Source organism: Giraffa tippelskirchi, chromosome 6 (genome assembly GCF_054371585.1).
Source record: "Giraffa tippelskirchi isolate mGirTip1 chromosome 6, T2T-mGirTip1v1.2.pri, whole genome shotgun sequence".
In the NCBI taxonomy this organism is placed as follows: domain Eukaryota; kingdom Metazoa; phylum Chordata; class Mammalia; order Artiodactyla; family Giraffidae; genus Giraffa; species Giraffa tippelskirchi.
In genome coordinates this window covers 91,786,945-91,803,995 of record NC_137280.1, presented here as the reverse complement: position 1 = coordinate 91,803,995, position 17,051 = coordinate 91,786,945, and the positions used below count along the sequence as shown (strand labels likewise).

The following is a 17,051-nucleotide window of genomic DNA, read 5'->3' as shown; positions in this document are numbered from 1 at the left end:
TCAGACACGACTGAAGTGACTTAGCACAGCACACATGTATAAAATAGATTAACTATTGAGAACCTGCTATATATAGCACAGGGAACTCTACTCAATGCTCTGAGCTGACCTAAATGGGATACAGCAGAAACTAACACAACATTGTTAAGCAACACTCCAATTTAAAAAGAAAAAAGGACAACCTTCCCTTCTTGCAGAAAGCCAACTAATAAATACAGAAGGAATACTGACTGGAGAAATCACCATTGTGCAACCGTTATGGCAAAAACTGATGCAGGCAAACACAGTGGATGCTGAAACAGTGGGTGGAGGTTTGAGGCATTATAGTATCTTCACATAGTCTGAGTATCTCCCTAGAAGGTACTTCCAATCACTACAGCTGGAGACGCCTAGGCTGACTCCAAGGGATCAAGGTCAACATCACCAGTGAGGGAAGAAATCTATGCCACACACTCCCCATGTGATGCACGGAGAAGGACCCTGCGTCACTCCAGGGTTTCCTGCTGCTGTGAAGGACACCAGAGGGTCAACTGTGAGACTGTACAAGGGCTGTGGATCAGATGACAGTACTGCGTCAATGTTCATTTCCTGGTTTTGACTGCTGTACACTTATGGAAAAGAACAGCTTTGTTTTTAGGACGTACACATGAAACATACAGGGGGCACAGTGCCATCATGTTGGCATATGACTCTCAAATGGCTTATAAAAAATGAATATGAACAGTGGGAATGTGGGTGATGAACACACAAAGGTTCTCTGTACTGTTCTTACACCTCTCCTGGGAGTCTAAAATTTTAAAGAAAGAACTGAGAAATACATAACAGCCCGTGAACAGAAAAAGCCCCAGAAGGAAACACACCCACAAGCGAATGATGTGCTCTCTGGGGACTGGGGGCGAGGAAGGGTGGGGAGTGGCAGGGGAATGAGGGGGGACTCTTACCAGCACCATATACTTTCATAATTTCAAAATGAAAAAAACTTTAAGGGTAAAATTGACCTAACTTCCAGGGATGGGCTGGCATATCCACAAGAAGAAACCCCCCTGGTTCCTCACCTCACCATCAGGTCCAATCGCAGGCGTCTGTCCTTCAGCGTTTTCTGCCTTCTGGAAGGGAAGAGAGACACAGTCAGCCCCTGACAGAGAAGGCCAAGGTGCACACTCACACACAGCCACTCCAGCCCCACCAAGGGACGCACCTTCTTTTTCTTCTTCTTCTTCTTCTCCTTGGCAACCTGGGCGGCCTTGTGCTGCCGCACCAGCTCCGTGAGGTTAGCTACGTATTCATCTGTCTGCTGCAGGAGGTAGGCCAGGCGCTTGTCCTTCTTCTGGTCAATAAGTTTTCGGTAGCCCTCCTCATCCTCGGCCTGCGGAAGCGAGCAGTTATGGTGGAAGCTTGTGACTCGCCCGTCTACCAGCACCCAGGGCGGCCAACAGACTCAGAAGCCTGTGGGGTGCTGTTAGCCAGTGGCCGGACCCACATTTAGGAAGCGCTGAGCTCATGGCCTACACTGTGCTCTACTCACCCCCTTCACATCACTATGGACTCCTCTGCAGAACGTCCCCAATTCCCACCCCTGCCAGGCCCCACAGGGTCCTGTTGGACAGACATGGTCCTGCAAGAGCCATTTAAAAGGCCCATCCTGGGACTTCACTGGTGGTCCAGTGGTTAAGACTCCGCTCTTCCACTGCAGGGAGTGTGAGTTCGATCCTTGGTTGGGGAACTATGATCCTACATGCCATGAAGTGTGGCCAAGCGAAGATTGGGGGGAAAAAAGCCCCATCCCCTCTGTTCACAAAGACACCCAAATTCCAACCGTTCTCTCCACCTTTTCCGAACCACTACTCTCCCACCTGGCTTTGTGAGACGACATCGGACCACACTGCCCTCCTCTAGCTCACAGCCTCCCCTTCAGGGTCAGAATTAAATCCGAAGCCCTTCGTGGCCTGCCAGGCCCCCGTGACTGCCGCTAGGACTCCAACCTCACTGCCCTAAACCACGTTGTTCCAGGGGGTACTGACTGAGCCCTACACATGGCTTCCTCCCGCCTCGAGTCTATGATCTTGGCTCCCCTCTGTGCTGGGAGGCGCACCCTCCCAGATCTCTGCAGTCGTGGGTCAGGCCCATCCTGCCTGGAACACCCAGTTAATCCCCACTCCCTGGTTCTGCGTTCTCCTCTGTGCACTTCTCATCCCCCAAAACCATCTTGTCTGTCTCTGTGGGCACCTGTCTCTCTAGGGCCAGCATGACCCCACCAGGGAAGGGACCGTGTCCTCCTTACTACTGTGGTCCTTGTCCACGCAGCAGGGCTGTCAATATTGGCCAAATCAGAGAACCCTTCATGAATACGTGGTTACATGCAAAGGGGTGGGGAGGTTAGGCACACACTAGGTGGCTGTCCCACTAGGGGGCAGTGCCACCTCCAGTTTTCAGAGACCACAGAGCAGCTGGCTAACTGGTTGAGGTCAAGAGGTTACTGACAGCGTGACCAGGCAAAGAGCTGGGGCCAGGTCTTTCCGACTCCCAAATCCTTTTTTCCTCTGTCCCACCTCTAACACTGAGCAGCAAAATGCCCCAGCATAACCCTGGGTGGTTGATCCCCAGGCTCCCAACACCCATCCCCCTCCTGAAGGGACCCAGGTCTCCACGGCCAACTGTACCATGAGCCTCCGCATTCTCTCCTTCTCAATTCTTTCGTTCTCCTTCTTCTGTTCTCGCTCAGTGTTGGCGTGGTACGTGGCCACTGCCTTTGTGAGCTTCTGGATTTTGCCTGTGACCGACCTGTGATATTCCTTGAAATCCTTGGCATGCTGAAGAATGCTGTTGAGGTATTCCTGCAGAGTGCACAGAGAAGAGACGACTGACTACGGGACGTTGCCCCAAGGGAGATGAAACTCCAAAGCAGGCTTGGTGAAAACCAAGGGGATGCAATCAAAATGATTCTGCGACACTGCCTGCTGACAAGGTCCACCATTCTGTGGGGACCATGTGGTGAGAAGGGTCCCCCCTCCAACCCTGCCTCAGCAGACAGGGCAATTGCCCTGGCTGGGACAACCGGGCAGGGTCCACCGACCACTGCAAAATGTGCCCCAATCCCCTCCCCCATCCAAACCATCACTGCAAGGGCTTTATTTTAAGGAAAATGGCAGGGACGGGCACCAAAATTCAAGTCCAAGAAGGCGTAGCCCAGCGTCACTTTTAACTAACAGTGGGAAGCGGAGAAAAGCTGTGTGTCCCAAGACAGGAAAATGGTTTCATAAACCACTGAATGCTGAGCACTCAGAGACGGAAGACAATGTAGACGTTAAAAATAACGCTTCAATAATACTTTCAACAGGTCAACATGTCTATATATTTTTTAAAGACAGCTATTTAACTTTTGACTACTGTGTATATATAGGAGGGAAAAAAAAAAGATTGCAATGATTTATACCAAGAAGTTAACAGTGGTTAAACGCTGAATGTTGACTTTTTGTTATTTTAAACTATGCCAATAACAGACACTGTTTGGAGAAAAAACTTTAGAAAATACAAATATTTGTATATTAACTAAAACTAAAAACATAAATTATAAATGTAAACAGACAGAATCATCCCAAATCCTGCTTGAATGGAGAATCTAGTCTCCCTGACAGACCCTGTAACAACCTCAGTCAGATACTCCCTCTGCTCAGGCTCCTCTGTGGCTCCCACCTCACTCCAAGCACAAGCCCAAGTGGTCCCCTCTGCCACAAGGCCCCACACGCCTGTCCCATCACCTCCCTGTCCTCATCTCCTCCCTTCTTCACCCACACTCCCCCCACTCTGACTACACAGAACACCAGGGTGCCTTCCAACCCCAGGGCCTTTGCATCTACCCCTCTGTCATGTGCACATCCGTGTGGCTCCTCCCTCGGGTCTCTGCTCAGACCTCACCTCCTCGAGGAGGCCCTCTCTGAACGACCATTCTGTGTGAATGGCTCCTCCATCTCTGTCTATCCCCACAACCTGTCTCCTGATATCCTATTAACTCCCCAAATGTCATATGTGAGTTTAATCACAGCCCATCTCCCCGACTATCTTTACTGGTTTTGTTCACTGAAGTACTCTCAGTGTCTAGAATGCTGCTATGATGAACAGAGACACACGCAGACAGTGTGTGGAGAGAAAAACTGGGACCCCACAGTACGGGGCTGACGACCTGATCCCCAGGGATGCACCTGGTGCTTCTGCCGGCGCTTGCGCTCCTGCTCAATCTTCTGCTGCTTCTCCAGCTTCTCGGTGATGCGGGCCTCGCGCAGGGACTGCCGCTTGCTGCGTTTATAGGCCTTGGCGTTGAGGGCTGTCTCCAGGGCTGTGTCCCTCCTCATGCACACCACCACCTCCTGCCGCAGCTTCGGGAAGGAAGGGGAGAAATTGGCAACAGGTATAACTCGGTGATGCCCACGTGCCTCCACAATGCAAACCGGGCAGCAGGCTGCCACACCCAGGAGGACCCGAGAGCACAAACACATGCGTGGAGAGGACCTGGGGGGGAGGGGGGAGGGTGCTAGCAGGCACCCACAAGGCAGGAGATGGCTGCCCCTGGACACCCAGGGAGAGCCTCTCACATCTTCAGGTCTCCAGCTTTGCCCTCCCTCAACTACATACAAAAGCTCTTACTGGTCATTCAAAATCAAAAGACTCTCAGAAATAGACCCATCCAAGCCCCTGCTGCAAGCTGGCCACGGCCACCTTAAGGAAGGCCCACATTTGCTCATTCCAACAGCAGGATGTGGAAAGGAAGGGGGTACAGTGGGTAAGTGAGTGTGAGGGGGAGCACTGTGGCTTAAGGGTCAGGGTACACTTCATAACTGTCCCAGGGACTTCCCTGGTCTGCTGGTTGGGTATCTGCCTTACAATGCAAGATACAGAAGCTTGATCCCTGGTCAGGGAACTAAGATTCTACGTGCCTCGCGACAACTAAGCCTGCAGCCACAACTATCAAGCTCTCAAACCACACCTAGAGACCTCACGAGCCACAACTACTGAGTCGGCACACTCTGGAGTCCATATGCCACAACTACTGAGCTTGTGCATAACAATGAAGATCCCAAGTGATGCAACGATGATCCTGCATGCCACACTAAGACCCAATGCAGAGAGAGACAGAGAAAAAGAAAGAAAGATTTAAAAAAAAAAAAAAAACTGCCCAGTAAGCATCTCTCTGAATCTGAGCATCAGTATTGGCAGGAAGGGTCTCTTCCTAACCCCACAGCCCACACCTGCGCCCACCTGCCTCTGGAAGTTCAGCAGTCTGAGGGCCTTGAGCTCGATGGTAGCTTTGGTTCGCAAATCCCCGGCCAGGGACCCGGGAAGGTTTTCAAGTTCCTGAATTCGGTGTGCGATGCGAGCCTGCAGCCTAGGGTGTGAAGATGGAAAAAATGACCCATGACATGAGGTCTCACCGGTTTACAGGGAACCCCCCTGGTTCCCCTTCTTTAAAGCCAGAGCCTCAAAAGAATCCTCCTCAGCGGAGTCCAACACTAGTTCTGCGACAGGAGAGAGCAGAGAAAAGGATGCACACAACACAGACTGCATACAGGAGGGCAGCCACAGAGGTCCCAGGAGCCGCAGCAAACAGGATATATGAGAGGGCACAGCTCGCTTCTGGCATTTCAGCAGTGGGAGCGAGTCTCTGGAGTCAGGCGGGCCGGGGCCTCCATCCTGGCCCTGGAAAACTACTTAACTATGAAGTGGGGAGACCCATCAGAGCAACCCTACAGGCGTGGTCTCAGGTTCAAACAGAGGACTTCCCTGGAGGTGCAGTTGTTAAGACTCCGTGCTTCCACTGCAGGAGGCACAGGTTCAATCCCTGGTTGGGGAACTAAGATCTCACATGCTGCATGGCATGGCCAAAAAAAAGAAAAAAAAACGGGGTTAGAGCATAAAGTTCAAACGGAATAATTGCCATATTTTCACACACTTACTTATGAAGCACCTACTGTATGCCAGGGACCACTCGAGGTGTGGGGCTTCAGCACTAAGCAAGACTAACAAGTGCTCTTGGTTGCTCTCACAGAGTTCATAAGTTTATCAGGAAGAAAAGCCATAAAGAAGTAAAAAAAAATAAGTATCTATGGCTATTCCAGAGAAGTACTTTGAAGAAGGGGTTGGAGATAAGGTGTGTGGGAGACAGAGTCTCTCCCTCACATGGAGGCCTTGGCAATAAAGCTTAAATAACCACAAGCAGTCATTCACAGGATGTGCAAAGGCCCTGGGGCAGGAATGAGTCTAACCTGTTAAACAGAAAGAGGAACCAGGAGAGTCAAGAAGGTGAGGACAGAGCACTGGGCAGGAGCTAAAGTGAAAAGGGTTGCAAAATTGATAATGGGAAACCAGTTTTAACCCAAGAAATAGATGTAAGTTAACTGTGGGAAAACAGACTGCACAGGCAAGGCCAAGAGCAAGGAGGCTAGGGAGGAGGTGCAGACCAGTTGGCAGGGTGAACAGTGCTGGAGGAAAAGAAGCTGAGAGGGTTCACCAAGGGGACACCGCAAGCAAGGATCAAGGTCCCATGGTCCATTTGATGCTGGATGGTAGGTACATGGGAACAGAGACAGAAGGGAGACAGGAGCCATCTGAACAGGCCATCTTTAAGCCATTCAGAAGGAGCAGGAGGGAAGGCCCCCGGGCCCAGGGGCTGGAGCTCCAGGGCTTATCACAGCTGGAGATGCACTCCGAAGACTGTTGTTAAGCTGAGTCACTGATGTATCTGGGGACTTGCAGTGAATGAGGCAAGGCCCCCTCCCCGGACAGAGCTGCCATTACCCAGGGAGGCCAGCCCTGAAGAGGTTATAAACTCAATGGAGAAATGGTGGGAGTGTGAGGTGTTCAGGGAGTGAATCTCAGGAACCCCCAGCACTGTCGGACAGGGTGATACAGATCTACTGTGTACCAGGCCCCTCACACAGTGCCCAGTGCCCAGGAGGCCTGGGCAAAGCAGACGACAGTGAGTGATGTTTCAGAAATGTCCACCGCAAAGCTTGCCAGGAGACTTTTTGAATGTGGATGAGTCAAAAGTTGGATAGGAGAGGAGAACCAGGCATGTTCATTCCAACACGTATCTGTTTGTACAACCTCCGTGGAGGGGGGTACTGCAGAATCTATGAAATTTCCACGTGCACATAAATCCTCTGTACCCAAACTAAGCTGTGTGCACACATTTATTCTGACACACATGGGGTTTCTCTGCAAGGATGCACACACACCAGGGAACTAGAAGGTTGGGGACCAAGGCAGGAAGGGGACCTCTGGCTGCATACCCCACTGGCCTTTAGAACTGAGCACCACCATCAATGCGTGTCAGAGCTGACAGGGTTGAGGGGGGCACCCCTGGCTGGTGGCAGGACCTCACCTGTATTCCCGCTCCTGCAGGATCTCCACGGGGTCCAGGCCCCGCGGCTTCTGGATCGGGGTGATGCGGCTCTGCTTCTGGTGGAGCGGCACCATGGGGGCAGGCTGGGCTGGCTGCCCCGGTGACTGCGTCTGGGGCGGCATCACGGGGGAGGCAGCAGGTGGGACAGCAGGGGGTGCGGGCGAGGGGCGCCCTGTCGGCTGTGGGGGTATCAGCTTCTGAGGTGTGCTCGTGGGGGCAGCAGCATTTGCCATGGGTCCTGGGGGGAGACAGGAAGCGGGCCACCACGTTGAGTCCTAGGTCAGCCCCGGGTGGAGGTGAAGAGCCTGTGGGCGCTGACTGTCCTGGGGACAAACTTGTCCCGAGGCTAACATGGGCTGGGCAGCTTCCCAGCTCCCCACACCTCACTGCCCTATGGCTCCTCACTCAAGGTCTGGCTCCCTCTTCTTCCTCGAGGTCTCAGCCTGCACATCCCTTCCCCAAAGCCCCTATTGGTCCAGGGGCCAACCCGGGTGGGTATGGGGTGAGCCTGCCTTTCAGCACCCCAGCTGCAGCAGAATCCGATTTATGGGACTGGCTCTTCAATGCCCATCACTGATCCTCAGGCCCCAAGAGGACAGGAATGAGTCTGTTTTATCCACAGCTTTGACCTCACAGACGTGACCCTCAAATAAGTACTAATTACATTTTACACGGAATACCAGAGTGACAAAACCCTGAGTTGCCCTGCCCTCTGGCCTGCCTCCCACAGCGCCAGGGGCATTTTCGAGAGGGAAAGGGGTTGGTCATGACCTCTGGGCTCAGGGCACCACATCCTGAAGGATGGTGTTCGCTCCACAGCCTCTCACTTGAGTCGCACAATGGACTCATTCCTTACTCTCCCTCTCTTCCTGCTACTGGCTCAGAGACCCCAGGGTCATTGTGACCCAAAAGACAAGGGTGGGTAGGTAGAGAGGAATGGGACCAAACCCAAGGCTCTAGGAGCCAAGCAAAGCCAGGTGAGACCCAAAGAAGACAGCAGAAGCAGCAGACATGTTCCCGGCCCACTCTCTTTGACTGGGCTCATGTCAGGGTCTGCATGGTATGAACTCAACGTGGGAGTCAGATGTGTCAGCAGGACAGAGGGAACTCACCTTCAGGCCAGGGCTTGGGAGGCCCTCCGGGGGGCTGGCCAGGCATCCCAGGAGGCACGCCTGAGGGTCCTGGAGGGGGCATGTTGGGCCCTCCCATACCTACACGCAGAGAGAAACAGACCAGAGGATAAAACGTATCCTGTGTTTATACCTGCACCCAGCCCTGCACCCTGCCCCCACCATGGGCAGCCCCGGCTCCAGGGGACACATCCAACAAGCAGCCTCTTGGTGTGGGCACCAGAGTAGACAAGGGAGCAAGAGAAACACCATTTATCACAACATCAGCCCTGTTACCAGGAAAGCCAATGGACAGCAGAGCCCAGACCTGCCAACGCACAAGTCCACATTCCTGTCAGTTGGCTCTGAGACCCCTCCCTATCCCAAGCGCCAAGGGCAGTGGGCCCTACCATGAGGCCTGCTGTAATTTGGAGGTGCTGGTCCAGGGCTGGGCCCAGGCCCTGTTGCGGACACGGAGGGTGGAGGTAGAGCTGGCATCTGTGGCTGCATCCCAGGCATCGGCCGCTTGCCCTGCACAGCCATCTGCAGGTGGTCAGGCAGGGGCTGCCCCCGGGCCAGCATCTTGTAGGCCATGATCTGCGCTCTGAGCTGGTGCAGCTGGTTCTGGTTGAAGGGTGTTGGGCCCCGGTTCTGCTGCCCCAAAGCCTGCGGGTCGGCACCATCCAGCGGGGCCCCTCCGGGCCCAGACGACATCTGTGGGCCCGAGGATGGGCCGCTGGCTGGAACTGGGCTGGAGGCGTGCTCAGAGCCGCCCAGGGGCGAGGGGTATCCTGTGGGGAGACATGGGTCTGGACGGTCACTTGGCAGCACATATCCAGTGATTTTTAAGGAAAAGATGGGGCCCAGCTTACACTGGCCCCTACCCTGAGACAAGGACGGCCAAATGACTTTGCATTCATGATTCAAGCAAGAGACGCCCAGAGGGCACACGCTCGCAGCCTGGTTGGCAGCCTGCACAGCGCCTGGTTTGGCCCACTTAGTAACTTGCCAACAATTAAGCAGAGGTGACACAAAAATCCAGGCTTTCTCTGCGCCCGCCCCCTAGCCCCTCACCTTGGGCAGGTCCACTCCCCTCACTTCCCTTACCTGCAGAGCCCCTGAGCTTCCCGCCCCATTGACAGGAAGCCACCCCTGTTCAGCAAAGATAAAGCCCAGCTCCACTCCCTCCTGAGGTTCTGACTCAGCAGGTCTGAAGCAGGGACCAGGCGTCTGCTTTCTCTTTCCTTTTTTTTTCCAGCTGCGTCACACGACCTGTGGGATCTTAGTTCTCCAGATCAAGAACTAAGGATCAAACCCAGGGCCCCAGAAGTGGGAGTGCCGAGTCCTAACCACAGGACCACCAGGGAATTCCCAGAGTCTACATTCCTAATATGCTCCTGGGTGACACCAGAGCCATTGTCCTGAGGACTGTGTCCTGCCCAGCCCTTGTCTAACACCTGGCATAGAACACAGTTTCATCCCACCAGTATCCACTCTCCTGGGGCTGCTCTGGGACAAGACGGCCTGAACAGGGCACCAGCTAAGCCCAAGCTCAACAGGCCTCCATGGCAGGGTATACCACAAGGCTCAACTGTCCTGGGTCCTCGGAATCCATCTACGGGTGACTCCTTTAGGAAAGTGACCTCGGGACTTCCAGAGGGCAACAAACATGAGGAAAGAGAAGGGAAACCATACCTTGGGAGTGCTGATCCATGGGGCTTGGCGGGGGCCCCATGCCTGAATGGCCTCCAGATCGCATCCCCATCCCCTTCATCTGGGTGTAGCGGGGGTCATCCGACATGCCCTTCTCATGCATGGACTCCATTGGCTGCGAGAGTGGACAACAAGGCAGGATCAGCGAGGGGGCATGGGAAGAGACAGCACAGAAACGCACTGCACAAGAGAAGTTCAAGTTCACTGAAAATGTGCATCCAAAGTCACCAGGCACTTATTGAGCCGCCATGGCCAAGCTTAGGTCCAAAATATGGTCCTGATGTCTACTTAGGTGTCAAGGCACGTGCGTGAAATAATGCCAGTCAGGGGACCTGCAGACTGGTGATCTAGAGGCAAGGGCACGGCTGGACGAGGACACCAGGGGAAGGTGGGGGACAGTTTCTGATGGCCCAAATCTCACAAGGGAAGCACACACAGAGCTCCAGGTCAGGAGCTCTTCTAGCCATCACAAGACTTTGTGACTACAGGGACCCTCTAGCCCGGGAGACTGTAAATCAGAGACAGGCGGTAACTCCCGCCCACGAGGTGTGGTAGCAATAGTTAAATGTCCTCACTGATCCCAGATCGGCCTCCTGCCTGCTAGCCAGAAGGGGGCCATTTGTAACATCGTTCTGCCCGTCCTAGGAGACATGGTCAGATCTTGGTGGGACGGAAACACACAGCATCCCTCCTGAGGCTCAGCACTAAGCACTACCCCCATGGAATGGCTGGCAAAGTGGACATCTTCCGAGACCCTCCCAGGCTCAGATGCCAATGTCCAGCTCTCCGGTCTAAGAGGTGGCCCAGCAAAGTCAGCCACAGCTCAACGTGTACCATGAGAGGAGGAGGAGGAAAAAGCACGGGCCAAGGGCAGAGGGCCAGCTTCCCAACCAGAAGCAGCGTGGGGCCCTTGGGATGCTGAGCAGACCCCTGGGTGGGGCCTGCCCTCTGCTCCTTCTCCCATGGGCTAGGGGAGCTGAGAGACGGGCTCCCCTCCCCCAGGGCAGGATCTCTCTGCAGGCAAGGGAAGGGGCGGGCACCACCAGACCTCAGCTCTTGGGCCAGCCAGACACATGGCAGGTGTCTGAGAGACATGTCAGGTGTCCAGGAAGAAACAAAACAGAGAAGGGAAACGGAGGAGAAATGGACCTAAGTCAGCACTGGAGGCAGTGGTCAGAAAATCATCAACAGCTTTCTAAGAAATGACCAGATAGATACTGTACCCAAGTTGACAGAAATATATGGGTGATGGGGAGGATGGAGGAGGGTCACCTCACTGTGCTGGAGGTCAGGGGGGTGGCACCTGCCTGAGGTCAGGGAGAGCCAAAGGGATGAGATGGCTCTGCCACCAATTCACTGAGTGACCGTCCCTCTGAGATCCTACTTCCTCATCTGCAAAATGGGCACAATACATACCTGCACCTGATGGGCTGGCAGGAGGGGATTAAGTGAACTGGGGCACGAACACATGGACAGCCTGGCAGGGAAGCCAGAGGGGTAGGCAGAGACCCCTCGTCCCCAGGCCTTTTATCTGCTACTGTGACAGCCACCTCTGACCCCAGATGCTTAAAAAAGTCACCTTTTCCTTTAGATGTTTTTTATCCATAAGAGAGTATTTTCTCATTTCCTCCAACCACCTTCCAGAAATACAAAGAAAGAGGAAAATTATACGTGTAAAAAGAGGTTTTCCTCATCTCACTGGCTAAAGCATCCTTGATGCACTCAGCTGAGTGGTCAGGACAATGATACCCAAGTTCAGGATCAAGAGGGGACAGAGGGCACTGGCTGCTGTGCTCCGTGAGTCACTCAGGTAAGCCAAGCAGTCCGAGTGCGGGTAACCACGGGCCGTAGGCCGTCTTTCAGGATTTGGACACTTTTATTCAGTAATAAAACAACAGGCGTGAGAGACCCAGGGTTAGGTCGGCTGCCAGCTCGCAGTGGGGCGCAGGACGCACGGCGCGCCCTCCCGGCCCCGCGTGGGTGGACCCAGCTGGTGGGGCCGAGGGCCCAGGGCTCCTACCTTGTGCATCTGGTGCATGTTGTCCTGAGGGTACCCTCCAGGGCCCTGGGTCGGGATGGGGTGTCCTGCAGACGGAGGCCCTGGGCTGGGTCCCATGATACTGTGGGCGGAGCCAGGGGAGGGGCCCGGGCTGGGGCCCAACATGGCTCCTGGGGAGGGGCCTGGGCCGGGAGAAGGGCCTGGCCGAGGAGTTCCACCCAGGGCTGGGTCTGGTGTGGACATCTTCACAGGAGCTGCGGACAGTGGTCTCCTGCTGGGAAAAAAGTCCTAGTCAGTGTGGGGGTCACAGCCCCTGGCTGGGTAGGTCACAGCAGGTCAAGGACGATCACACACGGTCAAGTCAGAGCCTCTGACAGGCACCCCCAGCCACCCAGTCTTTTCTCCTCCATTCCTCTCCAAGCAGATGATATGTCAGACAACCAAAAAACCCAAGCTCCCTGAGGAAGGGGTGGGACCAAGGAGGTGGGGCACCAGGTGATAGATACCGCCTGGTGTCCACCGGTAGCTTTCTAGTTATAACAGAGGGCGAGTCTCAGGGAAGTGCTGACACACCCTTCACGCCCTCTGAATGCTTGCTCATCTTCCCAATTAAGAAAAAAGAGGAGAGTGACTGAGGCTCACAGCCTTTGCCGGCAACAGCATCTGACTGGACCTTCATCAATTCAACTAAAACAAATATTCATGGCAAGGAATGCAGGTTTCAACTTAATGCAGTGAGACCAAGTTTCCTTTAAAATAAACGAATTTATTTTAAAAGTAGGCACCTTTAAAGAGCCTACATAACTAATGGCATAATTACATAACTAACTACATAACTAAATAACTAACTACATAACTAATGCCAAATTACATAACTAATGGCACTCTGATATCTCAAATACTTCAAAAGTGATATTCAGGACTTCCCTGGTGGTCCAGTGGCTAAGACTCCATGCTTCCAGTGCATGGGGCCTGGGTTCAATCCCTGGTCAGGGAACTAGATCCCACATGCCGCAACTAAAACCCAGTGCAGTCAAATAAAAAAATTTTTTTTAAATTTAAAGTGATACTCAAGGGCTGCAAACTAAAACCTGATACCCAGAATTATGACCCAGAGCCTCCACAAGATCCAAAAATCAGCCAAAAAATTCCTAATGATGTTGCTGAGTCATGATTCCTTTGACTGGCCTGTGAGCTGATCGACTTTATAAGGGCTTTCTATAGTAAGGGTTCAATTTTCGATCTGTTGTGCAGCTATATGACCGTAAGTAAGATTCTCTTTTATGTAATAACCCCTTTCCTGATGACAGAGTAAGGCATTCTCAGTGCTGAAATCTGGAAAATACAAAAAGAATACAGAAACATAAAATCACCCATCATTCCACCAGACTCAGAGGTTATGTGTCTGCTGGCCCTGAAGACAGCCAGAAACAGTCCTGCCCTCTTACCCTCCCAGGAAGGTGGGCTGAGGGGTATCTGTGGGGAGGGAGGGCTGCAGCTCCTCAGAGCCCCCCAGAGCTGTGATAACAGAGCCCTCACAGGAGGGAAGGCAGACTGGAGCTGCCGCTGGGACCCCGCCACACTCCAGGGATTCTCCTTCGAGGCTCCTCCACACACAGGCAGACACTCGCTCTACAGGATTACTCAGCACATTCCAGGCAGTTTCCCTTCAGAGAATCATACCTAGGACCCTTTTCATCATTTAGTAGTCTTCAAGATGCAAATTCCAGCAGTTCAACCAAGTTTCCCGGGCCTGATGCATCCTGTTATTTTAAAGTCCCCCTCTTGCTTTTTATTTTTTTTAATCGCAATATAGGTAACTCAGTGTTGTGTTCCCTTCTGCTGTACAGAATCACTTTGCTGTACAGCAAAATGAATCGGCAAAGTGAATCAGTGGATATATACACATACATATATCCACATTTTTCTAGATTCTTCTCCCATGAAGGTCGGGCTTCCCTGGTGGCTCAGTGGTAAAGAATCTGCCTGACAAAGTAGGAGACTCTGGTTTGATCCCTGGGTCGGGAAGGTTCCCTGGAGAAGGGAAAGGCTACCCACTCCAGTATTCTGGCCTGGAGAATTCCATGGACTGTATAGTCCATGGGGTCACAAAGAGTTAGACATGACTGAGCGACTTTCACTTTCACTTAAACTTTACTAGGCTCTCCTGATTTCAAGGATAAATCTTCAAAAAGTACAGGAACATTTTGGGGGATGCTTTAAACATGCTTTATTTTGCTTTTTAATATTTTGGCCACAACACATGGCATGGCATGTGGGATCTTAGTTCTCTGACCAGGAATTGAACCCATGCCCCCTCCTTCTGGAAATATGGAGTCTTAACCACTAGACCACCAGGGAAGGAAGTCCCAGTACTTCCCATTTTTAGTTTTCCTGATACAAAAAAAAAAGAAGGTCTTCCTGTGAAAGGTAGGGGGTATATCTTCCTGAATAACAGATCAAAAGCCCATACTTCTTCACTCCAGTTTCACGACTAAATAACAGGAACAAAGAGGATGAGAAATCTCGGCAGGGCCAAATACCTCCCCCTGCCTGTGAACACACCCAATCAAATAAGCAAACACTCCTCCATTCTGCCTGCATCCCTGGTCTCCTCCAGAGCTTCAGGAGCCTTGGAGATGAACTTTCAATACACCCAACAGGAGTGTCAGAGAACGTGCTCACAATCCCTTCCCCACACATCCCAAGCCCAATGTGCTCAAGGAAAAATCAAACTTTAAAAAAACAAAAAACAAATTTGAGACCAATTCATCTGCAAGCAAAATCTGAGATGATTCAAAAAGACCTGTCCTCGGAAAACTCTAAGACACTAATGAAAGAAACTGAGAGACTCTCCTGGTAGTCCAGGGATTAAGAATCCACCTGCCAGTGCACAGGACACAGGTTCAGTTCCTGCTCCGGAAAGATTTCACATGCCACTGTAAGCCCGTGCACCCTAGAACCTGCCTGTGCTCTGCGATGAGAAGCCCGCATACTGAAACTAGAGAATAGCCTCTGCTTGCGCAACTAGAGAAAGCCCATGCAGCAATGAAGACCCAGCACAGCCAAAATTAACAAACAGAAATCTCACACACACACACACAAAAGAATGAATGAAACTGAAGATGACACAAATAGAAAGATACACTGTGTTTGTGGATTGAAAGAATTAATAGTTAAAATAACCAAATCTCTCAAGGCAATCTACAGATTCAATGCAATCACTACCACAATACCCGTGGCATTTTTTTTTACAGAACTATAACAAATAATTCTAAAATTTGTATGGAAACACAAAAGACCCCGAATTACCAAAGCAATCCTGAAAGAAAAATGGGGCTCGAGGTATCATGCTCCCTGACTTCAGACTGTTCTACAAAGCCAGAGTGATCAGGAGTGCGGCACCAGCACAGAAACAGACACAGAGATCCACGGAACAGAATAGAGCACCCAGAAACAAACCGTGCAATGATGGTCAGCTAATCTACAACAAAGCAGGCAAGAATACACGCAGAGAAAAAAATATGCACCCAAATGCTCACAGCAATATTGTTTACAGCAGCCAAGACATGGGAGCAACATAAGTGTCCACCAACGGATGAATGGAGTAATAGTCTAGACAGTGGAATATTACCCCACCATAAACAACTTTGCCATTTGCAACATGGATGGACCTGGCAGGTATTCTGCTTAGTCAATTAAGAGAAAGACAAATACTGTATGTTATCACTTACATATGGAACCTAAAAATAAACCAAATGAATATAACAGAAACAGACTCACAAATACAGGGAACAAACTGGTGGTTACCAATGGGGAGAGATGAAGGAGGAGGGGCAAGACGCAGGGAGAGGATGAGGAGGTACAAACTAGTACGTATAAAATGAACTACAAGGAGATATTGTGTGGCACAGGGAATAATAGCCAATATTTTATGATAACTTTAAGTGGAATACAATGTAGAAAAACGTCTGAATCACAATGTTGTATATCTGAAACTAATGTAATATTGTAAATTAACTGCATCTCGGGCTTCCCTGGTGGCACAGACAGTTAAGAATCCACCTGCAATGAAAGAGACCTGGGTTCGATCCCTGGGTTGGGAAGATCCCCTGGAGAAAGGAATGGCCACCTACTCCAGTAGTCTTGCCTGGAGAATCTCATGCATAGAGGAGCCTGGTGGGGTACAGTCCATGGCGTCACAAAGAGCTGTACATGACTGAGCAACTAAGCATGCATGACACACACACAACTATACCTCAATTTAAAAAAACAAAATGGACTTCCCTGGTGGTCTAGTGGTTAAGAATCCACCTTGCAATGCACGGGTCGCAAGTTCAAGCCCTGGTCAGGGGAACATAGATTCCACACGCCGAGGAGCAACCAAGCTTGCATACACAACTACTGAGCCTGTGTGACACAACTAGAGAGTTTGTGCACCTCGACGAAAGATCCCACATACTGCAACAAAGACATGCTGTAACTAAGACCCAAAATAAATACTAAGAAAAAAAAGGAACCCATTAGGCACTGGTGCTTGTACCATCCATGGACACAGGAGGGCAGACCTACAGCATCGCATGGGTGTGGAGTATAGGAAAAGGGAAGCAGGGAGCAGCCCTCCAGCCCTCGATTTAGCCTCTAGGGTTGTGGCACACTTGAAGGGTCCAGATCCTAGGTGTACAGCTGCACAAGTCCTAGATCAGAAATAACACCTCCATGGCACTTGGTTCCAGCCATGACCACCACCCTCCCAGTGGAATCCCTGTTCGGATTCTCTCACTGTAGGTTAGTTTCACCTGCTACTGACTCCACCTGAAAGGAGGGTCATACA

General features: G+C 51.7%; 1 protein-coding gene across 8 annotated transcripts in view; it reads right to left on the bottom strand.

The window, feature by feature from the left end:
- The window catches only part of SMARCA4 (SWI/SNF related BAF chromatin remodeling complex subunit ATPase 4), an 89,424-nt gene that overhangs the window by 61,084 nt on the left and 11,289 nt on the right, over positions 1 to 17,051 (bottom strand). For 4 of the 8 annotated variants that reach the window (XM_081498353.1, XM_081498356.1, XM_081498358.1 and 1 more), the window contains exons 2-11: positions 12,239 to 12,491; positions 10,201 to 10,333; positions 8,916 to 9,296; positions 8,509 to 8,607; positions 7,376 to 7,634; positions 5,254 to 5,380; positions 4,200 to 4,373; positions 2,661 to 2,834; positions 1,199 to 1,366; positions 1,056 to 1,106 (exon numbers count right to left, since the gene is read on the bottom strand). In XM_081498353.1, the coding sequence (XP_081354479.1) occupies positions 1,056 to 1,106; positions 1,199 to 1,366; positions 2,661 to 2,834; positions 4,200 to 4,373; positions 5,254 to 5,380; positions 7,376 to 7,634; positions 8,509 to 8,607; positions 8,916 to 9,296; positions 10,201 to 10,333; positions 12,239 to 12,460 (1,788 nt within the window). In that variant the 5' untranslated portion in view covers positions 12,461 to 12,491. The remainder of the gene's footprint in view (positions 1 to 1,055; positions 1,107 to 1,198; positions 1,367 to 2,660; positions 2,835 to 4,199; positions 4,374 to 5,253; positions 5,381 to 7,375; positions 7,635 to 8,508; positions 8,608 to 8,915; positions 9,297 to 10,200; positions 10,334 to 12,238; positions 12,492 to 17,051) is intronic. The other 4 variants (XM_081498355.1, XM_081498357.1, XM_081498359.1 and 1 more) reach the window with 1 other exon arrangement.